Source organism: Quercus robur, chromosome 7 (assembly GCF_932294415.1).
Source record: "Quercus robur chromosome 7, dhQueRobu3.1, whole genome shotgun sequence".
NCBI classification, from domain to species: Eukaryota; Viridiplantae; Streptophyta; class Magnoliopsida; order Fagales; family Fagaceae; genus Quercus; species Quercus robur.
The window spans coordinates 49,182,799-49,210,737 of NC_065540.1; the positions used below are offsets into that span (position 1 = coordinate 49,182,799).

Consider the following 27,939-nt stretch of genomic DNA (forward strand, 5'->3'; position numbering starts at 1 on the left):
GTAAAGCACAAGAGTAAGGGAAGAAAGATACAAATACAAGATAACACGTCGATATGTTATCGAAGAAGAAACCGAAGAACTCGGCGAAAAACCTCTCTGCCGCCCTCCAATCAGTAAATCGATTCACTAGACAATAAGTTGGGATACACGAATAGCAAGAGACCCTCCAAGCCTAATCTATCCAATGTACCTAAGCCCTCCAAACTCCTACTCCAACAAGGCTTCTCGAAATCGTATCTTATCTAGATTTCTGGATCTCGTAATATGCCAGATTGCATCCACCAAGTCTCACCAGCTTCTTTTGGCAAATCCCTAAAGCTTCCCAAGCTCCAAAACACTCTTTTACACTTTGAATAGGTGTGGGTTGTGTTTGGGTACAAATCTCCTCTCAAGGTATAACAATGAGAGAGGGAAGGAGAAGAGGCTAGAATGATTTCTCACTAAGGATGAATAGCTCTCTCTCTAAAAGGGTTTTTCTCTCTGAATGGCCTCCTCTACATTTGTGGGTAATGAGGGTATATATAGTATGGGTGAAGGGTAAGAAAGTTACACTTAAAAATCCTCCAGGCAGAGAGTCTCGCGGGTATCTCGTGAGAAGACCTTACCTATGAAAGACTCGCAAAATTGACAGCGTGGCATGACTCTTCAGTTTCAAGTCATATGCTTCTCACATGCCCTTTTCGCGGGAACCCTTCTCCTGAACTTCTCGCGAGCTAGTCGCGAAATGCACTGATCTTCATTTAAGCTTGAGTTTTCACTAACTTAATACTAAACCCAATACAATAAAATCCCACAAAAATACAAGAAAACAAATTTATGCAATTACAACATTTTTTGTCATGGAATAAGCCAACACTAATGTTATGAGAAAAATCATAACTTAACATCCTTTGTGTTAGACTTCGGAAATGAAATAATTCTGTTTATTAATAAAAAGAAAATAATGACATGGTTGCTGATATGGTTTAACAGAAGCGTAATTCTCCACAAGTCATTAGCCAGAGTTTCAAAGGGGGAACAAGTTTGAGGCTTGACAAGTTGCTTCTCTACCCATGGTTTCTTCCTAAATGGAGGATTGTGTTAAGTTTCTACCTTGCCTCCGAAATGAGCTTTTTCTTTTTGAATTTTTTTCCCCAGTATACCGCCCCATGTAAGCTAGTGCTCAAACTTGTCAACTTATGAAGCATCTACCTTGCTTTAATGGATGGATTTGTCTATGCCAATATGGATAATATTGGAGGGAATTACCACAACATAAATTTAATTATGAACATTGTAGTAGTGGAGATTAAATCAATTATTTGGTGAGAAATCCAAGTGTAAGTGTTTTGACTCCTTTAGCATAAGAAAGATTTAAAAAATGACACTCATTGTTCCCAAACCTAAGGACCAACAACCTACAATCTTCCACCTTTTCCTTTTCCCATCTTTTCCTCTCTAATTACTAGTGTGTCAATTTTTTTTTAAAATTTAATCTTAATGTATCATTTAAAATTTTGGTTTAAGTTAGCAGTAGCTTTTCATGGAAATGAAACTTTATAATTCCAAATATAAATATTACTCCCTTCAATGTCAATTACACCTCATATGTTCTAAATAATTAAGCATATTAATGCACATGGTGCTTCACGCTTATGAAGAAGAATCATAAACTATGAATATAAGAACGAATGTTTGCACATACAAATTCATGGATCTCTCAACTTTATACACAAGAATGTAGTCAAGGAGAGTATACATATCACTTCTTATTTATTTACATCTATTACTTTGAATTAAAATGACATATATGTTTATTTATTGACATCATTTAGTACAAATAACAATAACATAAATATTTATTCATTTACATCACTTCCAAGCAAATTAAATAACGGAAATATTTATTTATTTATAGATTGTAATACAAATTGCAAAGAAGAAATGCTTACGAATTACGGAAGGAACATGTGACTTTGAATTGGGCAACATTTAGACTCTATTGATTGTGACTTGTGTTGAACTCCTGAAATGAAATTCACAATATATAAGCAACTTACAAGAACGAAACTACTAGGAAAAATGTCTTTACAAAATATAAATAAATAAATAAAAACTTACTATGTTCATTCAATTTTTTTCGGTGCCAATACCTTGCTTAGAAACACAATGTTACACAAACAGATAAAACTCCTCAATTAATTAAATAGGATTAATCTCTTCTCTACTTTTTCCCTTTATTTATTTTTTCTTCTTTTGCTGGGAAGGTCCGAAGGGGTGGGCAAAAAATAAAAGATTTAGAAGACCACTTTACTTTTGGAAATTCAATTCCATGCAAAAAGATATTTTTGGTTTTAATTTACTTTAAATCTAATTTGGACAAAGAGGTCTTTGACTTTTTTTTATTTAAAAAAAGGAAAAAGAAAAAAGAAAAAAAAAAGGGGGTTTTGGGTTCATTAAGAATCATAACCAGCTTTAGGATTAATTCAAATCAGTAGAGAGTCTCTACTCTTGGTAGAGATACGCTGATCATCTTACCTCATAGATGATAGAGACTATAATAGTACAAAAATAACAAAAAAGACATATATGCCCTTACCTCATCATCTTCTCCTTGTAAATATATGCTGATATCATCATCTCTCTGATGAACTTCCACTGTCCTCATCCAAATCGTCATCAAAATTAATGTTTGGTACATGAGCAATCTTGTGCCTAACTTCTTCTCTGCACTTTCTACTTAACTTAGGACAATATTCAATCTGAAATTCTCTTAGTGCAATGAGATCTTGCATCCCCTCTGGGAGAGATGAGAACTCAGGGCAATTTCTAATTGTAAGTGTCTGAAGTGATTTCAAATGTGGCAGCCACTCAGGTAAAGCAGTGAAATTACAACAATCTACAATCAGTAGGTGTTGTAAATTGTTGGCAGATGCTTGGAGCCATTGAGGCAAAACCTCCAACTTAGGTAACTTCCCAATCATCAACAATCGGAGGCTTAACTTGAGATCTTGATTCTCTTCTTTATCCATCAAACTAAGTTCTTCACAATCCACAATTATTAGGTTCTCTAGGGCAATTAGGTGTTTGATATTGAGTGACAAAGAGGTCAAACTTGGAGATTCTCCAACAAACAACGTTCAAAGATTGGTGAGGTGCCCCTCCATCTCTTCAAACAGACATTTTAGATTCTCACATCTCCAAATCAACAAAGATCGAAGAGAATCCAAGCAACCTACTGCCTTCTCCCACAAGCAGGTATGCTTTGTTGTAATAAACAAAAACCTGAGGCTAATTATGTCCCTTATACCTTTTGGCAACCGTTCAAGATTGCTGCAATCAGCAAGCAGTAAAGTTTGCAAACTGTGCAGCTTGCAAATGGAATCTGGAAGTTGCTTGATTATGCGATTACCTGATAGGTCAAGATATCTCAAATGTTTCAAATTTCCGATGGAACTTGGCAACACCTCAAAGGATGAATTGCTCAGATCAAGCACCCGCAAGTACTTAAATCTTGCGATACATGCTTCAAGAAAGGACGCAGGTTGCTCTGTTTTGAAAATAATAGTCTGGACTTTGCTCAATTTCTCTAATTGTGTTGTAACTTCTTGCCCATTCTCCAAAATTGACAGATGACAAACTTCTGCAACAAGGGTAGACTTCTTGGTTACTACCGAACACTCACCTTTGGCAATTAAGAGTGCAAGATCATGGACCAAATCATGCATTTTAAAGGTATACATGGGCACAAATTCCTCTTGACTAACATCTTGAAAGAAAGATCTTGACAACAGCTCTTTGATATACAAGTCACCAACATCTGCCAACTCTACATTTTCATCCTTAGGTGATTGAAGAATTCCATGTGTCATCCAAAATTGAATCAATCGAAAATTAATGAATTCGTAATCCTTTGGAAAAACAGAACAATATGCAAAACATTGCTTCAAGTGAAATGGCAATTGATTGTAACTAAGCTTCAATGCGGGTAAGATGTCACCTTCCTTTTGTTCTAAATTCCATATCTCGTTATCTCTAATAAATTTCCACTTATGTTCATCAACTTTTAAATAAAGTAGGCCAGCCAAAGTACTCACTGCCAATGGAACCCCTTTACATTTTTTGACAATTTCTCTTCCAATATTTAAGAGGTTAGGATATTGATTTTCTTGTCCTACCTTAAATGCCAATTTCACAAACAAAGACATACAGTCCTCTTCGGGTAGACCTTTTAGATTGTATGTGGTAGTAGTGCCCATAATAGTAGCAACAGAGTTATTCCGTGTTGTCACTAAGATTTTACTTCCATTACAATCACCAACTAACAAATTTTCTAATTCAATCCATTTTTTACGATCTTCATTCCAAACATCATCTAAGACAAGAAGAAATTTCTTATCTTTTATAAGTTCTCTTAAGTGAATTTGCAACCAATCTAGACTCAAAGTCTCATCAATTTTACCAAGTGCAGATTTAAGGATTTCTTTTATCAACCATATAACATCAAAATTTTCAGATACGCATACCCACATTCTCAATTGAAAATGGCCAACTACCTGTTCATCATTATAAACCAACTTAGCAAGTGTGGTCTTCCCCAAACCTCCAATCCCAACCATAGAAATTACATTGACATTTCTGCTCGCATCTTGCTGCATCAAAAGATCTAGAATCTGTTTTTTGGCATCATCCCTACCAATGACATTCCGAGGATGAACAAAGGAGTGGGTCATTTCCCTCCTTTCCTGCATATTTAACTTTCTATCTTCAAGTCCATGAGCAAGATTGAATTTATCTTTCTCAGCTGAAATTTCATCTACCCTCTTCCTAATACTTTTGATTTTATCTGCCATTTCAAAACGGATTGCAAGTGGGTTAGAACTTGAAAAGAAATTACTCACCTTTTTGCTAGTGCTCCCGTTTCTCTTCATGACTTCCTTCTGCAGAACTATGTACTGAAATTCATCCAACACATTCTCGGCATCTTTAAGAACGTCTTTGAGCTCCCCTAGCCAAACACTCAGCCCATGGTCACTTACTTGCTTCTCCTCAGCATCCAAGAGTACGGCTTTGATGGCTTTGACAGTGCGCTCAAGCTTTGTCAGATCACTTTTGACGCCCCATGCCGAGCTGATCTCTTGGAAAGTACGGGATCCAAGCAGCTCCAGGACCTTGACTGCGATGCCATAGCCAATTGCAGCCATGTTCTTGAGCTGGTGCAACAGAAATTGGAAAGGAAGTAAATCAAATGTACTAATACGAATGCTCTCTTGATGTGTTGGAAGTAAGAAACTCAGATTTACAGGATGAGAGGCTTTTATTAAAGGAGGACAGCCTCAGATCTAAGGTTTGACTTTGGGAGATGGGTTCAGATGGTGACATGTTGTTTGGTTACGGGAAGAGTAGAGGTTCGGGTGGAGAGAAGACTTGTGAGAGTTCCTGAGCATTGTTGTGGAAGAAAACAATACAACGTTGAAGATATAAAAATGCTTCTACAGTGGACCGCAATTTAAATAATAATAATATTTTGCTTCAATTACAAAATGCACCTTTTAGTATTACCTAAAAAGGCTAAAATTCGATTCAATCTTGTATCGTTGATTTTATTCAATTTGGCTCCTTAAGTTTCAACTTTATTTAATTTAATCCTTCTATTAGTGTTCGTCAAAATTGCACTGTTAATGACTCCCAAAACAACTTATTTTTGTTATTTTCTTACATTAAAATATTCATAAAATTAATAAAGAATATTTTTCAAAAAATAAAAAATTTAAATAATAGAAATTATTATTTGGGATTTAAAAAATAATTAAACTAAAGAAGAATACACGAAAAAGGAAGAATTAGAAAAAGAATACCTTATTTCTATATGTTCTACTATTGGATTGCAGGTAGTGAGAAATTTTTATGAGTTTTAGACCCTGTTTGGTAGAGTAGTTAAACAACATACATTACACACATTTTCACACACTTTTTTACCTACACATATTTCAAAAAATTACAAACAATATTACTCAAATTTCTCTACCAAATAGGCCCTTAAGTGTTTGGGATTTGTGGGCGGTGGTGAATGGGTTTTTGGTGGCTCATGGTGATCTAAACCCCACCACACATGACCAACCAATACAAAACACGACACACAAACCCCAAAACACCTCACTCATCCACTATCAATAATCAGTAACTATACCCAAAACCCCCACTACCAAATTCTCACAAACACTAATCTAGCCATATCATCAAACCTTGAGAGCATGTGCACTTTAGGACCAGCATCAAGATAGGTTCCCATGGTAAAGAAACTATTAAGACCTATCATGAAACTTAGATGATTGTATTGAACGAAATTGAAGTTATATAATTACCAATTAGCCTAATACTTGTTAATGAAGTAAAAATACTTAATTTCTAACCTCTTTTTTTGTATTTATTTCCATACAAATATTAAAAAAAAAAAAACTAAAGACAAAATTCCAATAATCCTTAAATTAATAGTCTGATAACAATTGCCATAATATAATAATTACACAAAAGAAGAAAAAGAAATATGTATACATGAAAGCAATAGAATTTAAATCACTTATAGACAGGGTCTTCTTCGAATAGCTTTTTGCAAAAAAAAAAAAAAAAAAAAAAAAAAAAAACCTTATTTGCTGAAAGTGGAAAAATTATAGTTGTATTTAAAAAAATTAAGGCTTTTAAAAAAAATGTAAATAAACAAATAAACTAAAAAGTTATAAAAAAAAAAAAAAAACAAACAAACAAACATATGTTGGACACCTTCACCCTCAAACTCACTCTCAAATTCGTCACTTAGGGTGACCACCATAGCTTTAAAAATTTCTTGTTTAGACCTCTTTGTTAAATTTGTAGCGAAATTATTAATTAATTTTCAAAATCTCAATTAAGTGATCCACAATATTATTATACTTCAACACAAATCAAAGATTGCCACCATAAAACAAGAATATATAAGCAATAAAGTACAACACAAGATTTGGTAATCAAGTAGAAAACTAGTTAAGAAACTTTTCAAATGAAACACCACTACAATGACACAAACTGAAATAGTCCTATATAATTCAAAATAAAGGAACAATTACAAATAGTCAAGACTTACAAAACCTTTATATCATAGACCACCCTCTATGCATCCTTTGCAAACAAACCCGCTCTTGGTTGCCTTTGCCTCTAGTACATTAGTCTATGAACCTTTGAAATCTTTCTATAATGATTTCCTCCACGTGAACCATAAACTTTAATACACTCTCATTGAAGAGTTCTCTACAATGAACCTCACAAGAATAAATTTTTGTGGTTTCAGTGTTTCACACAATCAAACACTCTTTTCTTGGTTCTACGGATTGGATTGACTTAATTTTGAAATTATTATTCCCAAAAAAGAAAAAAAAAAAAGAAAAAAAAAATAAAAAAAAAAAAGAAAAAAAAAAAAAAGAAAAGGGAATTATCATGAGTGTAGATATCTCAACTCTCAAGGGGGAGAAGTCGGTTTGGTTTTTTTTTTTTTTTTTTTTTATATATATATATATATATATTCCAACCCGCCCCAATTGAATCCATGGACCCCCATTTTCAATTCTTTTTTTACAGTTTTTAAAACTATGCTTCCTGTCTCCACCCTCCCTTTATTTAACAAGCAAAAAATTCAAAAAATTTAATTTGAATTATTTAAAAAAAAAAACCAACAACAACAACCATACAACAAAGCTCGTTTGCATTCACTGAATTTGGAGAATTGTGAAAAGAACTATTATTGTGTGATTGAGTTTGAGAGTGATAAAAAAAAAAAAAAAAAAAATTGATGAGATTGGGAGAGACAAAGAGAGTAATAATAAAGAAGGGATTGAAATTGAAATTGAAATTGGGGGAAATGGTTTTCAAAACGACACATCGTTGCCGTGAACAAGAAAGACTTGCATCACCATAAATGCCCATAGCAAGACCTCTGTTCACAACTTTTTTTTTTTTTTTTTGACTGAAAGAGTAAGACCTCTGTTCACAACTTTAGTTATTATACTGACTTGTTAACAACCACGGACACTTGACATCTTTGTTTTGTGTTGGGTCTTGGGAGGAAAAATATATCTTTTATTTTATTTTATTGGGGTTAAAAATTTAAAATTCAATTTAGTCTCACTTTGTATAATGAATCAATAGGGTCATTTTATCTAAATCTATTAGCAAATGATGCAATTTAAACATTCCTTTTTATATTAAGTTTTTTTTTTTTTTTTTTTTGAAAATATTCTTGAGATGCATCATTTAATGGATTTAATTGTTTAATGAATTTTTTTTAAAAAAAATTTATAAACAGCTTAATTTGCACCCAAAAAAAAAATCTGGATAGGAGAATTGGTGACTCATTTTGACAAAGTAAGATACTAAATTGACAAAAACTAAATGTTAAGGACTAATACTAATTGGCAAGGGAAGTAAGAGTCAAGAGACTCAAATGAATTTTATCATTTTTTTTTTTTTTAAAGCAGTCATATGATTTTATCATGTACCAAAAGCTTCTTGAGCTTGTGGAGTTCAAGCTAAAGGAAGTGATTTCAAGGGAACCTACTCTACTTGTTTTGGTGGTTGGTGTTCCCAACATTGGCAAGTAAAAAAAAAAACTGAATTTCTAGCTTCATGTTTTTTTTTTTTTTTCCATAGCATTCAATAATTAAGACTTGGTATTTGAGATTGGACCCCGATATTGTAGGTTTAGTTGTGAATTGTTTGATTGGCCATTATCACTTAACATATAGTTGATGTTGCTTTATGAGAAGCAAACTGATTGCAAGGAGGTTATTTCTGACTTGTGGTATATTATTTTACCACGGATAAAGTGAAGGGATTACAATGACTTGTGTTATATTTTTGGCTTTATTGATTGATTCAACCCCCTATTTTGCTCACTGTCTTACTAATTTATTTATCCCTTTTTTAATTTTCGATTTTCTTTTTAGGCTGGCAAGTGTCAATGGGTTTATATGAATAGGGGAATATACTATCAGGCTTAGGTATCTGGTTTAATTATCAAAAGTTTGTAAGAAATAACTCAAGACATGTTTTGAAGGTCAGTCCAAATCAATCATTTTCCTTTTTCCTTTTCTTTTTAAAATCTTAATTTTTTATTCTATCTACTGTTTCCTTTCTCCTTCTGATGTTGATCTGCTGCTCAATACTTCTGTTTCAACATCTATGTATGTTTAGATGCTGATGTTGAATTGCGAAGCTGCAGATTGCGCATCAGCCTAGCATATACGCCCTAGACACTTTGGGTGTATTGATTCCAAGTATCCTTGACATAGAGACAGGACTGAACCTAGCTGTTGCTGGTATCATCCTCTTGTAAATAATCACTTTAGTTTCCTATGAAATTTCTTACAGTATAAGTGTGAATGTGCGCACAGGTACCTGCATGCTTTTTTAGTTTTAGATGTGCTAACCTTGCTTGAAAGATCACTGTTGTAAATAGACAAAAATAAGTGACTCTCCATTAGCTATTAAGAGAAGCCATAGACCACTCAACCTCAGCTGATTTGGTTGCAACGAACCAACTGGATTCAGTTTCAATTATGTTGAGTAAGGCCAAAAAGTTTTATGCCTCAAGATGTGTCGGTTAGGGATGAGACTTAAACCCTCTTGTTGACCTCCAAGCAACGCAGGCTGCCCAAGCTGCAGCTTCTAAAATATTATACTTGGTGTCTTGGAATTTATCAGTCTTTTTTCTTTTATTTTTGTGTACGTGGTTTTTTTGGGGGTTGGGGGCAGTTGTTCAAGTCAACTTGAAATTACTTTTGTCAAATTGTACTGCTTATTCTATCCAATAAAGCTTACCAAACTTTTAAATGCACATAAAGGGTCTGTAAATTGTAGGCACTTGAACAACAGGAGGCTGGAAGGGATTCGATATGATTCTAAGGAAAAACATGAGTATAATCTTAAAGATCTTCGGCCAAAGAGAAGGAAGCCACCTTTTGACTCTGATATGCTTTACATTGAGGGAATATAGGATCATTCTCATTAAATCATATTATGCAGGATGACACAAAGTATCTTAAAATTTTTTGTCACATCACAAATCTGAAAGGAGACAAACTATGGGCATAAGAAATATTGCTCTAGAAACAACATAAAACCAAATGACCTTTATGATAAGTCTGGTCTTAGAATTGTTATACGGGTATGACACTATTTTCATTCTTCCTAATGGATGGCAAATGATCAGATCAGAAATTGTTTTTAGGACAGTTAGCTAAAAAAAAAAAAGAGTTTTCTAGCCATGAATGAAGATTAATTTTAATATCATATTTTCTGGTCATGAATGATTTGCAGTGAGCCTAAGTTTCAATAACATATGTTACTTACTGGTTACATATTTTACTTACTGGTTATGGACATTCATATAGGACATCATAAAGTTATTCTATTGTGCTTTGTGTATGAAGAGGTTTTTTATGGCCAGGCAAAAATAAAAGGAGCATGTAGATCTAGAAATGTTTTTGCAAATGCTAGACGGGTCAATGAACTATGACTTTAGATATAACATGCCTAATTGGAAACTGATTATCAGTTAGTTCGGAGAAAATAATCTGTTTTTTAGGTTCAGTTGATGGCTTTTAAGAAGGATAAGAAACCTTTTTTTTTTTTTTTTTTTCTGTGACAGTAATGTTCTTTTGTTAATACTAGTGAATGAAAATAATTTATGGTAGAGAGAAATGAGCAAACAAGAAAAGCATCTTCAGGGTGGTTGAGATGATGTCAAGGTAAGCAAAAAGATGGTAATTGATTCAGAAGAAGTAAATGGGAAAACTCACAGGTAACCCTATAAACAATACATATATGGACGAAGTGTAAATTCACACATTTGGTAGTATCATTGAGTAAGATTGTGTTGCTTGATGTGGGTATTTTGATTTCAATGACATGATGTGAAAAAGAATAAATGGGAGTGGTGATAAAAGATAGGAGAACTGACAAATGTTTGTGAGTAAGCTCTTATGAGAGTGTTTTTATCCTACAGGATCCATCTAAATGACCGCCTTTTTCTATAATTATTGCAAAAGGTAGTTGCCCAATCTTTTGGTAATGGTGACTAAAAAAAATTGGAATGAGGATTGATAAATGATGACTCAATGCATGAAATATGAAGTCTGAAAAATCTGGTATATCTTTCAATTTAAACTCTTAAATACTTATCAAGAATAAAATTTCATTTTGATTGCTAATAGGCATATGCTTTAGCAATTCTAAACATTATAGTAGTGTAGATTAAAGCAATTCTAAATCCAAGTGTTCTGACTCCTTTAGCATAAGAAGGATTTGAAAAACAATACTCATTGTTCTGAAACCTAAGAACCAACGACCTGTAATCTTCCACCTTTTCCTTTTCCTATCTATTCCCCTCTAATTACTAGTGTGTCAATTTTTTTCTAAAATTAATCTTAATGTATCATTTATAATTTTGGTTTAAATTAGAAGGAGCTTTATATGGAAATGAAACTTTATAATTCCAAATACAAATATCACTCCCTTCAATGGCAATTACATATCATATGTTCTAATTAATTAAGCATGTTATTACACATGGTGCTTCATGCTTATGAAAAAGAATCATAAAATATGAATATAAGAACGAATGTTTGCACACACAAATCCATGGAATAATATAAACATTTATTTATTTACATCACTTACTAGCAAATGAAATAACGGAAATATTTATTTATTTACATATTGTAATACAAATTGCAAAGAAGAAATGCTTACGAATTACAGAAGGAACATGTGACTTTGAATTAAGCAACATTTAGACTCTACTGACTGTGACCTGTATTGAACTCCTGAAAAGAAATTTACAAAATATAGCATATAAGCAACTTACAAGAACGATACTACTAGGAAAAATGCATTTACAAAAGATAAATAAATAAATAAATAAAAACTTATTATGTTCATTCAAGTTTTTGGGTGCCAATACCTTGCTTAGAAACACAATGTTACACAAACAAGATAAAATTCCTAAATTAATTAAATAGGATTAATCACTTCTTCTCTACTTTTTCCCTTTTTTTTTTTTTTTTTTTTTTTTTAAAATCTTCTTCTTCTTTTGCTGGGGAAGGTCCGAAGGGGTGGGCAAAAAATTAAGATTTAGAAGACCACTTTACTTTTGGAAATTCAATTTCATGAAAAAATGTATTTTTGGTTTTGATTTACTTTAAATCTAATTTGGACAAAGAGGGCTTTGACTTTTTTTACTAAATTAAAGGGGGGAAAAAAAAAAAAAAAAGACAAAGGTTTGGGTTCATTAAGAATCATGACCAGCTTTAGGATTAATTTAAATCAGGAGAGAGAGAGAGAGAGAGAGAGAGAGAGAGAGAGAGAGTAGTATAAAAATAACAAGAAGACATATATGCCCTTACCTCATCATCTTCTCCTTCTAAATATACGCTGATGTCATCATCTCTCTTATGAACTTCCAATCCTCATCGAAATATCAAAATGAATTTTTGGTACATGAGCAATCTTGTGCCTAACTTCTTCTCTACGCTCTCTACTCAACATAGGACATCTCCAAATTAGAAATTCTCTTAGTGCAGTGAGATATTGCATCCCCTCTGGGAAAGATGAGAACACAGGGCAATTTACAATTTTAAGTGTTTGAAGTGATTTCAGATGTGGCAGCCACTCAGGCAAAGTGGTGAAATTACAACAATCTACAATCTCTAGGTGCTGTAAAGTGTTGGCAGATGCTTGGAGCCACTGGGGCAAAACCTCCAACTTAGGTAAATTATCAATCTTCAACAATTGGAGGCTTAACTCGAGATATTGATTCTCTTCTTTATTCGGCAAACTAAGCTTTTCACAATCCTGAATTATCAGGTTCTCTAGGGCAGTTAGGTGTTTGATACTGTGTGACAAAGTGGTCAAACTCGGACAATATGCAACAACTAATGTTCGAAGATTGGTGAGGCACCCCTCCATCCCTTCAAAAAGACATTTTAGATTCTCACATCCACTTATCGACAAAAATTGAAGAGAATCCAAGCAATCTACTACCTTCTCCGACAAGCAGGTATGATTTGTTGTAACCCACAAAAGCTTGAGGCTGATTATGTCCCTTATACCTTTGGGCAACCATTCAAGATTGCTGCAACCACCAAGCAGTAAAGTTTGCAAACTGTGCAGCTTGCAAATGGAATTTGGAAGTTGCTTGATTATGTCATTATCTGTTAGGTCAAGATATCTCAAATGTTTCAAACTTCCGATGGAACTTGGCAACACCTCAAAGGATGAATTGCTCAGATCAAGCACCCGCAAGTACTGAAATCTTGCGATACATGCTTCAAGTAAGGATGCAAGTTGCTTTGTTTTGAAAATACAAGTATGGACTTTGCTCAACTTCTTTAACTGTGTTGTAACTTCTGGCCCATTCTCCAAAAATGACAGATGACAAACTTCTGTAACAAGGGTAGACTTCTTGGTCACTACCGAACACTCACCTTTGGCAATTGAGAGTGCTAGATCATGGACCAGATCATGCATTTTAAAGGTATACTTGGGCAGAAATTCCTCTTGATAAACATCTTGAAAGAAAGATCTCGACAACAACTCTCTAATATACAAGTCACCAACATCTTCCAACTCTACATTTTCATCCTTGGGTGATTGAAGAATTCCATGTGCCAACCAAAATTGAATCAATTGAACATTATTGAAGTTGTAATCCTTTGGAAAAATGGAACAATATGCAAAACATTGCTTCAAGTGAAATGGCAATTGATTGTAACTGAGCTTCAATTGAGCTAAAGTACTCACTGCCAATGGAACCCCTGTCAAATTTTTCTTCCAATATTTAAGAGGTTTGGATATCAATTTTCTTGTCCAACCTTAAATGCCAATTTCACAAACAAAGACATACAATCCTCTTCGGGTAGACCTTTTAGATTGTATGTGGTAGTAGTGTCCATAATAGTAGCAACAGAGCTATTTCGTGTTGTCACTAAGATTTTACTTCCACTGGAACCAGCAATTAACAACTCTTCCAATTGATTCCGTTTACTACAATCCTCGTTCCAAACGTCATCCAAGACAAGTAAAAATTTCTTGTCTTTTAAAAGTTCTCTTAGTTGACATTGCACTTCATCCACACCCAAATTCTCTAAAATTTTCTTATCTTTCAAAAGTTCTTTTAAGCTGTTTGGCAATCCATCCACAACGAAATTCTCATCAATCCTATAAATTGCAGATTTAAGGATTTCTTTTGTCAACTTCGCAACATTAAAATCCTCAGAAACACACACCCACATTCTCAATTGAAAATGACTAACTACCTGTTCATCATCAGAAGACAACTTGGCAAGTGTGGTCTTCCCCAAACCTCCAATCCCAACTAAAGGAATTACACTGACATTTCTCCTAGCATCTAGCTGCTTCAAAAGATGGATGATCTTTTCTTTGTCATCACCCCTACCGATGACATTAGAAGGATTAACGAAGGAGTGGGTCATGTCCCTCCTGTCCATTGTTGTCTTCTCATCTTCAGGTCGTACAGCAAGATCGAATTCGTCTTTAAGAGTTGCAATATCATCTAACTTCTCCCTAACACCCTTGATTTTATGTGCCATTTCAAAACGGAATAAAAGTGGATTAGAACCAGAAAAGAAAAATCTCACCTTTTTACAAGAGCTCCCGTTTATCTTCATTACATCCTTCTGCAATACTCGATACTGAAATACATCCAGCACATTCTCGGCATCAATAAGGACATCTTTAAGCTCCCTTAGCCAAGTCCTTAGCCTCTCATTACTTGCTTGCTTCTCCTCAGCATCAATCAGTACGGCTTTAATGGCTAAGACTCTGTGCCCAATCTTTTTCAGATCACCTTTGAAGCCCCATGCTGAACTGATCTCTTGTAAAGCACGGGATCCAAGCAGCTCCAGGACCCTCACTGCGATGCCATAGCCAATTTCAGCCATGTTCTTGGTAAAGACTAAAGAGCAAAGACAACGGAATGTGAAGATGAATGACTGTGCTTAGTTGCAAGAATGGTAAGAGCATTCACATCAGCTCTTGGATAATTGTGTATAAATGTGTAAAATACACATTTTGACCATTTTTACACATTTTGAAGCAAAAAACACACTATATCAGTCTTTGTAAACTCATGTATAATTTTCAACGAGCTACAGTACCCGTGTAAATTTACACGGGCACTGTAGCATGTGTATATATTATTTTATTAATTTCCGTTCGCACCAATTTTTCTCTCTCTTCTCTGTGCACAACAACCTCAGCTCCTCATCTTGTTTTCCTTAGATGCACACAAATACATCCACACAAATAAATCAACACAGAAACACACCCACACACAAACAAACCCACATAGACAAACCAACAGAGAGATATGGATCGCTAGTGAAGAAAGGATATGGGTCACCGGAGCTTGGTTCGTGGATCGGCCGGTGAAGAAAGGATCTGGTTCGCCAAGCTTGGTTCGTGGATCAGCCGTTGAAGAAAGGATCTGCGTCGCCGGAGCTTGGTTCGTGGATCGGCCGGTGAAGAAAGGATCTGCGTCGCTGGAGCTTGGTTCGTGGATCGGCCGATGAAGAAAAGATCTGGATCGGTCGGTGAAGAAAGGACCCGGTGAAGAAGTGATCTAGGTTGGTAGTTTTTAGAAAGAAAGGATCTGGGTAGCCGGTGAAGAAAGGATCTGCCGGTGAAGAAAGGATCTGGGTAGCCGGTGAAGAAAGGATCTGCCGGTGAAGAAAGGATCTGGGTAGCCGGTGAAGAAAGGATTGGCCGGTGAAGAAAGAATCTGGATCGGCCGGTGAAGAAAGGATTCGGTGAAGAAGTAATCTGGGTCGGTCGTTTTTGGGAAAGAATGAGAGAAGGGAGAAAAGAGAGAGAGAGAGAGAGAGAGAGGTCTTCAGTTTAAGAAAAATGAGTAAAGAGAGAGAGTGAGAGCACGCGTATAGAGGTAGGCAGTCGAGAGAAATAATAAAAAAATGAGAAAGGTGAATATTTTATTAAAATATCTTGTAAAATAGAAGAACTGATGTGGGTGTTTTATATAAGTGGTAGTGTAAAATAGAAAAAGTAGGTTTTTTGTGTAAAATAGACAGAAAATTTAAAAGAACTGATGTGAATGCTCTAAAGACGGTAAAGTGTAGAACATGAAAACAACAAAGCAAAGATACTTTTAATTATTGGAGTTGGTGAGGGACTTTAAAAGTCTTTTACTCGTGGATGGACGGTGTGGTTGTGTGGGGACGGAGCACTGTACCGCGCATGTGCAGACACTATATATTTATTTATGATTATTGGTATAGTCTCTATTCACCACCGTTCACCAACTTAGATATTTCTAAGTCACCAGATATATTTTGTATGTTATGAGTAATTCTCTCTATATATTTTTTTGAGACCATATGCTCTCTTCTTTTGGTAGGGTCAATCTTCACAGTCCTAATATTTATAGTATAAATTTTGCCAAACCTATTAAAATAATTATGGGTGATTCAAAGTTATGAATATAAAGTATTCATATTTTGCTAAGGATTGCCAAGATTAAATGTGGATATTTCAATCGTTGTCACAATTTGAAATACTAATCTTTATACTCCTTTATATAATTTTGAATTTTTTTAAATTTCTTAGGTCAATTTATTTATAAAATAATTGTGGCCTTACTACTTGTTTCATAAATGTATTATTATATATGTTTTAAAGAGTAAGTTACTAATTATTTTTAAAAAAAAAAAATTATTTTCTCTGTAACTAGTATTAATTAGTATTATATAAATTATTGATTAATAATCAATTTACTAATTTGGTCCATTGACTATTAACCATCAGCATTATCTCTAAATTCTTAAAAACAAGTCAATTACATTCTTGATAGTTATGTTAAAAATGAAAATGATTAACATAGAGGCATACATTCAACTCACCAATCTGACAAATTTAACCCAATCCAACTTCTTATGTCATTCCAAATTGAGGTTTTTTTTTCTTTTTTTCTTGGGTTAATAGGTTAAATTGTAAAAAAATAAATAAATAAAATAAAAAAACAAAACAAAAAAAAAATGTTGGATTAGATTCAGAGTAGCAAAAAATTTTATACCAAAAAATTTAACTCAATCTATGCTATTAATAAGTTGAAAAAATATATGCAATTTTTTTTAAAAAAAATATTTTGACTTTATATATATTTGTTGGTTTGATATGTCTAGATATTTTACTATTTAGTTTTGATGAACTTGAACTATTAGACTTAATTTTGCTAATTAATTAATATGCAGCAAAATGATCCACAAGATAAAGACTTTTCTATGAAATACAAAGAGAAAAAGGCACAAGACTTTTTTTTTTTAACACTTTTAAGAGAAGAAGTAGTAGTCTTAAGAGGAAAAATTGGATGGATAAATTAGTAAAACAAATAGTATCTTTATATAGCATACACTATGACCTCCTTTTCTTTATTGACAAAGTATAAAGTGAGATTTATATAAGTGCACAAATAAGATTTAAGTGATGACGGCATATAAGTTAATAAAGTTTTTTTTTTTTTTTTTTTGAAATTTAGATTTCTCAAGGCTTAAGTTGATTAGGCTGGGCTTTTATTTTATTTTTTAATGCCAGCCCAGCCCTATCGATTCCATTCAGCTCATTTTTAGTTATTTTTTGTAAAATTGAGTTAAAATTAAAACCAATAACAAATAACCACTTATGATTTTGCCGTGAAAATATTGTAAAAATATTGTGGATGTAGCACCTCTTAAATTGTACAAACACGCGGCTTCTCAACTCAACCGTTATATGTGTGATAGAAGATGGGTTTAAGAGAGAGAGAGATTGAAATTGAAATTGGGGAAAATGGCTTTCAATGCCAAGGCACATGACACACTCCATTAGAGACCCTCTCAAATTGTTTTTGAAGTCCACACATTCCTTTCTCCTCCACCAGCCACCACCTCCAACCCTAACTCTCCTCTAAACAACTAGTCGTAGATTTGAACCAATGTTAGTTTTTTTATTAGTGTATATTATGGTGACTAGCTAACAGATTTTTACCTTGATTTGTTTAATGATTCAAAAGTTAAAAACATAGCAGTAAATTTGAATTCAATACAAGTAAAAGTCATGACTCATGAGTCAACACTAAAATTTGTTGGTGTATTTTTGCATCATTAAATTTGGTTGAATTGAGTTAGTTTTAGAGTTATCAAGGTGAAGAAGTTGGGCTGGTTTTTATTTTATATTTTAATTCCAGCCCAACCTAATATCGAATCCATGGACAGCCCATTTTCAATTTTTTTTTTTTTTTTGCAGTACTTTATCTACCGGTATCTCCACGACCAAGGAAGTAGCCACCACCAAAATTCAATAAGATAGAAGAGTTTAAAAAAAGAGACATTCTTGATTCTTCATTCCAATACGGCAAAACCATACAACATGTTATTTTTTACAAATTTAGTTCATTTTTTGATCAACCAAACACTTCACATGTGAGTTCTACACATGAAACCTAAAAATTTATGCAAGAATTTGTAATACATTAAATGTACAAAATAATTTTTCCTTACTATGAAGAACTTGATTCAAAGATGTAGATTAAAATAGAAACATAACATGCAAAAGTAACGTTAAAGAGGTTCACCAACATTTTTGCACTTCCTTTCTATCATAGTCATTTACAATCAACATCTCCTTTCCCTCTACCATGATAAAAAAAAGAGCTCAAAAAAAAAAAAAAAAAAAACATACCACATCAAATACCTACTTTATTATTTTACCACATCATTTTACAACATCTCATTTATCAGATGTTTTATAATTCAATTCTATACATTAAAATAGTATTTACTACACATTAAAATAATATTTACTACTCATCAACACAATAAACAAACCACAAATAATATACCACATCTCTTCCGTACCGTACTGTTCAATGTTGCAAAAAAAAAACAATATACCACATCTACTAAATGGGCTAAAATTAGGTTTGGTGTGGGATATGTGCCAAATATTTAGCATTTGGCACATATCCCACATCTAGTGTGGGTGCTCTTATGATGATATAAAGAAGAGCTCAAAAAATTAAAAAACTCATAAAACTAACAAGAGAGTTTGGAGAGTTAAACTTCAGGGGAAAAAAAAAGTCACCCCATCCTCCCCCATTTACATTCAAATTGACCTCATCATTGTATTTGATAAATAAACCTAAATATTCTATAAAAAATAAATCTCCTCAACTCATGCAACTTTACTTTTTCTCCCATAGTCATTCGTAGGGCAACTTCAATTGTTCTAATTTGAGCTTCAATGCTAATCCTATCTGCAAGTAAAAATTCACAATCATCAATTAAAAAGAACTTTACATGGTTGCTAAAAATACTGTGTGACATCATGTCGTATCAACACTAATGGAATTAAACAAGATATGTGATGCAGGAAAATAAAGAGGAAACTAAAAGAACAAAATTTAAAAATAAATCCTAAGAATTATTTTGGTTGTGCTCCTGCATCAAGATGCTTATGCATTAATGGTGCATGTGCTTCTTGTTGTAATTGATTCTAGAATTGTGAACCTCTAATTGCAATCAAGATAAGCACCAAAGTAGAAAGCCACATAGAGCAACCAATGAAAGCCAATCAGTGTCTCTCATACTTGTAATAAAAAATTTCCCTTAATTGTTTGCATATAGACCTGAAAATAAGCATAATACTACTAATTTTATAAAATGTCAATTATGATGTTCATAAATAAGCTCATGAGTGACAATGAACTATACTTAGACATGACTTACAAAATCCCCTAAGAGATGGATGTGCATCCATGGTAGGCAGTAGTAACAATGAAATTACCAAAAACTTGCACATGAATTTAGAATAAGTCCACCTAAGTTTCCATCAGACGTGAAACAAAATAATCAAAACTGTCAAAGAGTTATTACAAGTTTAGCAGCTGAAGCCCATGGCATACTTATATGACACTTTAACTCCACTATCAAACTTTGAGGTCATGGACTGACTAACTGAAAAAGAAAAGATACAAAATAATGCAGTTGTTGCATAGCAAATTTGTTACACTTAGAGACAGCTTCAACACCGGATTTCACAAAAATAAAAATAGCAGAACCACATAGACATGGATACAAAACCATAACAAGTACAGACAAACCAGAACTCTATGAGGCATTTCAACAAACACTTTTTATGCCACCAAAAAATAATAATAATAAAAATTGGGACATTGACGCTTTGCCTAAATCAAGCACTTTTGATCCCAACCACTCTCAAAAGTTATCTGATCAAATCAAATCCAAAAAAAACTAAAACCTTTTTTTTTTGTTTTTTTTTATAGGAAACAAAAACAAAACTACTACTCATATTTAACAATCGATAAAGTTAAACTATAAATCTAATCTAAAACCCATATTCATGTATTACAGAACCTAAGGGGCCGTTTGGATTGAGTTTTTTGATAACTCAATTCTCTGTTTCCATAACTCATAACTCAAAAATGGTGGGACCCATAGTAAAAAGGTTGTTTGGCCAAACGATAACTCTGTTTCCATAACTCTGTTTCCATCACTCAATTATCTGATTTTTGAGTTATGAGTTATGGAAACTGAAAACAACAAAAGGCTGTTTTCAGTTTCCATAACTCATAACTCAATGGCATTTCCGTAAATAAACACACATGAGGGACCCACAGCCGCAACTTTTGACCACCTTTTGACTTTTTTTTTTTTTTTCTTTTCTTTTCTTTTCCTGGGTTGGCCGTTCAGTTTTTTTTTTTTTTTTTTTTTTTTTTCTTTTCTTTTCTGGGTTGGGGTTGTTCTTTTTTTTTTAAGCTTCGGTGAGTTGGATATTAATAAAAAAAAAAAAAAAAAAAAAAAAAAAAAAAACTACTGTACTGACTGACAGGTGTGGGACCCATGAATAGTGTGAAAAAATTGAGTGATGAAAATAAAAGTGATGTTGCCAAATGAGTGTGAAAAAATGAGTGATGAGTGATGAGTTATGAGTTATGAGTTATGAGTAATGAGTGATGGAAATTGAGTGACGGAAATTGAGTGATGAAAAAAGGTTACCCAAACAGGCCCTAAGATTCCAGCAAAGTGCCACTAAAGGAACACCATTAAGGCTTGACCCATTTAATATAAAAGAAAAGTAAGGCAACAGGAACTTGACCCAGATAATATTGAGCTAAGAAGGGAAAAAAAAAGAAAGAAAAAAAAAAAACTAAAAGAGTTCGAATTTACCAAGTAAAAAAACTAAAAGAGTTATCATCTAGCCATGAGATGTAAGGAATTTAATTAAAATCCCAACATGTGAGAAACAAAACAAATAGAGAAAACACACGCCAAAGAAAATAATCATACGCACAAGATAATATTTACGTGGTTCGGCAATTTGCCTACGTCCACGGAGTTACAGGGATTTCACTATTATCAGGGAAAATACAATAGTGCGCAAGAACACTCTCAAGAAACCCAAATCCCAATTACACCCTAGCACTCTTTCATAAAAAAAAAAAAGAATAGAAGCTGACTGCCTCTCTTTTCTCTATTTTCTCTCATACGGCTTGCTCACTAGGTTAATTGAAATTTCTCTCTAATCAATTCTCTGCAATATAGCCGCATATAATAAAGCACCTATATATATATATATATATATATATGTTACTTTATAAAAGTCGGCTGAGTGGGATTCCCTTTTCAACTAGGATTCTATCAACTTATGTGGACTTGGGCTTGACAATTCAAGTCACACATACAGCCCATTTCAACATGAGATATCCGTAGGCCTGGGCAGGAACAGATGAAGTAGAAATAGAGAAGAAGTGTTGCCAACGTTGTGGTGGAAGAAAACAGTAGCAAATAGTGATGATGATGAACATGGAGATGGACCATCAGAGAGAGAGAGAGAGGAAAAAAAAAAAGAGAGAGAGAATTTTCAAAATAATGAATTTTGAAAGCTTTACCTTCTGAAATCTCTCACCCACCTACCCAATTCCCAAATGAAAATTTGAAATTTGCAAACGAGTTAACAGACAGGACTAACGATGTTAAACTCTGTGGGTGCGTTAGAATGATGTGGCAGCTAAGCTAATGACATTCATTTTTCATGATGTGTCTTCTTTCTATTGGTTGGGATTACAAGGTCTGCAAGCTGACCTACCTAATAATCTCCCCTAATTACTAGTGTGTCATTTATAATTTTGGTTTAAGTTAGAAGGAGCTTTATATGGAAATGAAACTTTATAATTCCAAATACAAATATCACTCCCTTCAATAGCAATTACACATCATATGTTCTGATTAATTAAGCATGTTACTACACATGGTGCTTTATGCTTACGAAGAAGAATCATAAAATATGAATATAAGAACGAATGTTTGCACACACAAATCCATGGATCTCTCAACTTTATACACAAGAATGTAGTCAAGGGAGTATACACATCACTTCTTATTTATTTACATCTCTTACTTTGAATTAAAATGACATATTTGTTTATTTATTGACATCATTTACCAAAAATTACAATAATATAAACATTTATTTATTTACATCACTTACTAGCAAATTAAAGAACGGAAATATTTATTTATTTACATATTGTAATACAAATTGCAACGAAGAAATGCTTATGAATTATGAAGGAATATGTGACTTTGAATTGAGCAACATTTAGCCTCTATTGATTGTGACTTGTGTTGAACTCCTGAAAAGAAATTTCCAATATATAGTATATAAGCAACTTACAAGAACGATACTACTAGGAAAAATGTATTTACAAAAGATAAATAAATAGATAAAAACTTATTATGTTCATTCAAGTTTTTGGGTGCCAATACCTTGCTTAGAAACACAATGTTACAAAGACAAGATAAAATTCTTCAATAATTAAATAGGATTAATTTCTTCTTCTCCGCTTTTTTTTTTCTTCTTCTTTTGCTGAGGAAGGTCCGAAGGAGTGGGCAAAAAATAAAGATTTAGAAGACCACTTTACTTTTGGAAATTCAATTTCAAGTAAAAAGATATTTTTGGATTTACTTTAAATATAATTTGGACAAAGAGGGCTTTGACTTTTTTAATTAAAAAAGGAAAAAAAAGAAAAGAAAAAGGGGGTTTGGGTTCATTAAGAATCATAACCAGCTTTAGGATTAATTTAAATCAGCAGAGAGAGTAGAGATAGAGACTAGGGGTGTCAATTCGGGTTAGCGTGTCGGGTTCGTGTCGTGTTGAGGTAGGGGTATTCGACTAAATGACTCAACCTTAACCCGACCCATTTAATAATCGTGTCATGATCCTTCAACCCTAACCCGACTTGTTAATAAGGCGTGTTAACCTGACCCAACCCATTTGACACACTTAATAAACGAGTCGTGTTGGGTTGACACGAATGTAACACAACCCATTTCAACCTGCATAATATTAAATATAACATCCATCTAGAAATAATTTTTTTTACACCCCAAAAAGCAATGCATACACATCAAGTCTTCAACCCACATTCAAAATAATATAGTTCAACAAAAATATAACATTCATCTAGAAATAAGTTTTTTACACTCCAAAAGAAGTGCATACACTTCAACCCAAATTCAAAATAACAAAGTTTAACAAAAATAAAATAACATAGTTCAACAAAAATATAATATCCTTGGAACTCGCCAAATACTAAGTGTCAATATTGAAAAAATTTGAGTAAACAATGAACTAATCCTGACTATGACCACGATTATCATCCATAGATTCTTTGTTGATGTCCAAATTATATTCCACAAGCTTATTCAATTTCATCTGTGCAAGTTCTATGCCAAAAAAAAAAAAGTATTAGTAGTTCTAGGATTTGCAAAGTTTCAATTTTCAATTATATCCTTTGTAAATTTTTCTAATTACTCACTTTTTTTTTTTAATTTAAAATATATGTTGGATATAAAAGGTATTTGACAAATCTAAAATAAAATAAATATTTATTTGTTATATGAGTTAAACGGGTTGTGTTAAATGTGTCATTTCGGGTTAACACAAATAAATTGGCGTGTCAAACGTGTCTATTGCGGGTTACGTGGGTTGACCCGCTTATGACACGTTTCTTATCGTGTCGCTTTCGGGTCGACCCGTTTATGAACTAAACCCATTAAAGTCCAACCCTAACCCGAAAAAACTCGTGTCGGGTTCGTGTCGTGTTCGCGGGTTGGGTCGAACATTGACACCCCTAATAGAGACTATAATAGTACAAAAATAACAAGAAGACATATATGCCCTTACCTCATCATCTTCTCCTGGTAGATATACGTTGATGTCGTCATCTCTCCATGATGAACGTCCGCTATCCTCATCGAAATACTAATCGAAATCAATGTTTGGTACATGGTCAATCTTGTGCCTAACTTCTTCTCTGCACTTTCTACTCAACTTAGGACAATCTTCAATCTGAAATTCTCTTAGTGTAGTGAGATCTTGCATCCCTTCTGGGAGAGATGAGAACACAGGGCAATATTTAATTCTAAGTGTCTGGAGTGATTTCAGATGTGGAAGCCACTCAGGCAAAGCGGTGAAATTACAACAATCTGCAATCTCTAGGTGCTGTAAAGTGTTGGCAGATACTTGGAGCCACTGGGGCAAAACCTCCAACTTAGGTAACTTCTCAATCGTCAACCATCGGAGGCTTAACTTGATAGCTTGATTCTCTTCTTTATTAGTCAAACTAAGCTCTTCACAATTCCGAATCTGAATTTCTCTTAGTGCAGTGAGATCTTGCATCCCCTTCGGGAGAGATGAGAACACTGGGCAATCTTTAATTCTAAGTGTCTGAAGTGATTTCAGATGTGGCAGCCACTCAGGCAAAGCTGTGAAATTACAACAATCTTCAATCTCTAGGAACTGTAAAGTGTTGGCAGATACTTGGAGCCACTGGGGCAAAACCTCCAACTTAGGTAACTTCTTAATCATCAACCATCGGAGGCTTAACTTGAGATCTTGATTCTCTTCTTTATCCGTCAAACTAAGCCCTTCACAATCCCCAATTATCAAGTCCTCTAGGGCAGTTAGGTGTTTGATACTGAGTGACAAAGGTCAAACTTGGACATTCTACAACACCCAATCTTTGAAGATTGGTGAGGCGCCCCTCCTCCATCCCTTCAAACACACATTTTAGATTCTCACATTCACCTATCAGCAAAGATTGAAGAGAATCCAAGCAACCTACTGCCTTCTCCAACAAGCAGGTATGCTTTGTTGTAACTCTCAAATGCCTGAGGCTGATTATGTCCCTTATACCTTTGGGCAACCGTTCAAGATTGCTACAACCACTAAGCAATAAAGTTTGCAAACTGTGCAGCTTGCAAATGGAATCCGGAAGTTGCTTGATTATGCGATTATTTGATAGGTCAAGATATCTCAAATGTTTCAAACTTCCGATGGAACTTGGCAACAGCTCAAAGGATGAATTGCTCAGATCAAGCACCCGCAAGTACTTAAATCTTGCAATACATGCTTCAAGTAAGGACGTAGGTTGCTCTGTTTTGAAAATAATAGTCTGGACTTTGCTCAACTTCTCTAATTGTGCTGTAACTTCTTGCCCATTCTCCAAAAATGACAGATGACAAACTTCTGCAGTAAGGGTAGACTTCTTGGTCACTACTGAAAACTCACCTTTGTTGCTTAGGAGTGCAAGATCATTGACCAGATCATGCATTTTAAACTCATAACACCAGATATATTCTTGGTTAACATCTTGAAAGAAAGATCTCGACAATAGCTCTTTGATATACAAGTCACCAACATCTTCCAACTCTATATTTTCATCCTTAGGTGATTGAAGAATTCCATGTGCCAACCAAAATTGAATCAATTGAACATTATTGAATTCGTAATCCTTTGGAAAAACAGAAAAATATGCAAAACATTGCTTCAAGTGAAATGGCAATTGATTGTAACTGAGCTTCAATGCGGGTAAGATGTCACCTTCCTTTTGTTCTAAATTCCATATCTCGTTATCTCTAATAGATTTCCATTCATGTTCATCAACTCTTGAATAAAGTAGGCCAGCTAAAGTTCTCACTGCCAATGGAACCCCTTTACATTTGTTGACAATTTCTCTTCCAATATTTAAGAGGTTTGGATATTGTTCTTCTTCTCCTTTCTTAAATGCCAATTTCACAAACAAAGACATACAATTCTCTTCGAGTAGACCTTTAAGATTGTATGGAGAAGCAGTACCCATAATAGTAGCAACCGAGCTGTTTCGTGTTGTCACTATAATTTTACTTCCATTGCAACCACCAAGTAACAAATCTTCCAATTCCATCCATTTATTACGATCATCATTCCAAACATCATCCAAGACAAGTAGAAATTTCTTATCTTTTAAAAGTTCTCTTAAGCTATTTTGCCATTGATCAATACCCAAGTTTTCATCAACTGGAACTTTTGCAGATTTAAGGATTTCTTTTATCAACCTTGTAACATCAAAATCCTCAGACACACACACCCACATCCTCAATTGTTGAAAATGGCTAACTATCTGTTCATCGTTATACACCAACTTGGCAAGTGTGGTCTTCCCCAAACCTCCAATCCCAACTATAGGAATTACACTGACATTTCTGCTAGCATCTAGCTGCATCAAAAGATCCATGATCTTTTCTTTGTCATCACCCCTACCGATGACATTAGAAGGATCAACGAAGGAGTGGGTCATGTCCCTCCTGTTCATTGTTGGGTTCCTATCTTCAAGTTGTGCAGCAAGATTGAATTCATCCTTAAGAGCTGAAATATCATCTAACCTCTCCCTACCACCCTTGATTTTATTTGCCATTTTAAAACGAAATAAAAGTGGATTAGAACCAGAAAAGAAAAATTGCACCTTTTTGCGAGAGCTCCCGTTTATCTTCATTACATCCTTCTGCAATACTCGATACTGAAATTCATCCAACACATTCTCGGCATCAATAAGGACATCTTTAAGCTCCCTTAGCCAAGTCCTTAGCCTCTCGTTACTTGCTTGCTTCTCCTCAGCATCAATCAGTACGGCTTTAATGGCTAAGACTCTGCGCCCAATCTTTTTCAGATCACCTTTGAAGCCCCATGCCGAGCTGATCTCTTGGAAAGTACGGGATCCAAGCAGCTCCAGGACCTTCACTGCGATGCCATAGCCAATTTCAGCCATGTTCTTGGTAAAGACTAAACAGCAAAGACAATGGAATGTGAAGATGAATGACTGTGCTTAGTCGCAGTAATGGTAAAGTGTAGAACATGAAAACAACAAAGCAAAGAGACTTTTAATTATTGGAGTTGGTGAGAGACTTTAAAAGTCTTTTACGCGTGGATGGACGGTGTGGCCGTGTGGGGACAGAGCACTGTACCGCGCATGTGCAGACACTATATATTTATTTATGATTATTGGTACAGTCTCTATTCACCACCGTTCACCAACTTAGATATTTCTAAGTCACCAGATATATTTTGTATGTTATGAGTAATTCTCTCTATATATTTTTTTGAGACCATATGCTCTCTTCATTTTGGTAGGGTCCATCTTCACAGTCCTAATATTTACAGTACAAATTTTGCCAAACCTATTAAAATAATTATGGGTGATTCAAAGTTATGAATATAAAGTATTCATATTTTGCTAAGGATTGCCAAGATTAAAAGTGGATATTTCAATCGTTGTCACAGTTTGAAATACTAATCTTTATACTCCTTTATATAATTTTGAATTTTTTTAAAATTTCTTAGGTAAATTTATTTATAAAATAATTGTGGCCTTACTACCTGTTTCATAAATGTATTATTATATATGTTTTAAAGAGTAAGTTACTAATTATTTATAAAAAAAATTATTTTCTCCGTAACTAGTATTAATTAGTATTATATAAATTATGGATTAAGAATCAATTTACTAATTTGGTCCATTGA

General features: G+C 33.9%; 2 protein-coding genes across 6 annotated transcripts; both read right to left on the bottom strand.

Moving 5' to 3' along the window:
- Nucleotides 1-1,643: 1,643 nt before the first annotated feature.
- LOC126693763 (putative disease resistance protein RGA3) lies at nt 1,644-15,045 on the bottom strand. Its single transcript, XM_050389891.1, has 3 exons — nt 14,937-15,045; nt 2,579-5,150; nt 1,644-2,005 (listed from the first exon to the last, which is right to left on the bottom strand). Exons 1-2 carry the CDS (start codon nt 14,967-14,969, stop codon nt 3,120-3,122), a joined length of 2,064 nt encoding a protein of 687 aa, XP_050245848.1. The 5' UTR covers nt 14,970-15,045; the 3' UTR covers nt 1,644-2,005; nt 2,579-3,119.
- Nucleotides 12,653-27,275, bottom strand: LOC126693761 (putative disease resistance protein RGA3). 5 transcript variants are annotated; one of them, XM_050389890.1, is made up of 3 exons: nt 24,943-27,275; nt 24,286-24,645; nt 22,362-22,732 (listed from the first exon to the last, which is right to left on the bottom strand). In XM_050389890.1, exon 1 carries the CDS (start codon nt 27,185-27,187, stop codon nt 25,031-25,033), a length of 2,157 nt encoding a protein of 718 aa, XP_050245847.1. In that variant the 5' UTR covers nt 27,188-27,275; the 3' UTR covers nt 22,362-22,732; nt 24,286-24,645; nt 24,943-25,030. The 5 variants fall into 5 exon arrangements, with proteins under 5 accessions (XP_050245846.1, XP_050245844.1, XP_050245847.1 ...); XM_050389889.1 differs by lacking the exons at nt 22,362-22,732; nt 24,286-24,645 and adding an exon at nt 12,653-12,765 and having other exon boundaries at nt 24,646-27,275; XM_050389887.1 differs by lacking the exon at nt 22,362-22,732 and adding an exon at nt 18,890-19,333 and having other exon boundaries at nt 24,286-27,275.
- Between the last annotated feature and the right edge of the window lie 664 nt (nt 27,276-27,939).

Excerpts from the sequence above, each read along its gene's own strand:
- LOC126693763 (XM_050389891.1), bottom strand. The coding sequence starts at position 14,969 with ATGGCTGAAATTGGCTATGGCATCGCAGTGAGG. Across the intron at positions 5,151-14,936 it reads GCTATGGCATCGCAGTGAGG|GTCCTGGAGCTGCTTGGATC; the intron begins GTCCTGGAGCTG and ends ATCGCAGTCAAG.
- LOC126693761 (XM_050389889.1), bottom strand. The coding sequence starts at position 27,187 with ATGGCTGAAATTGGCTATGGCATCGCAGTGAAGGTCCTGGAGCTGCTT.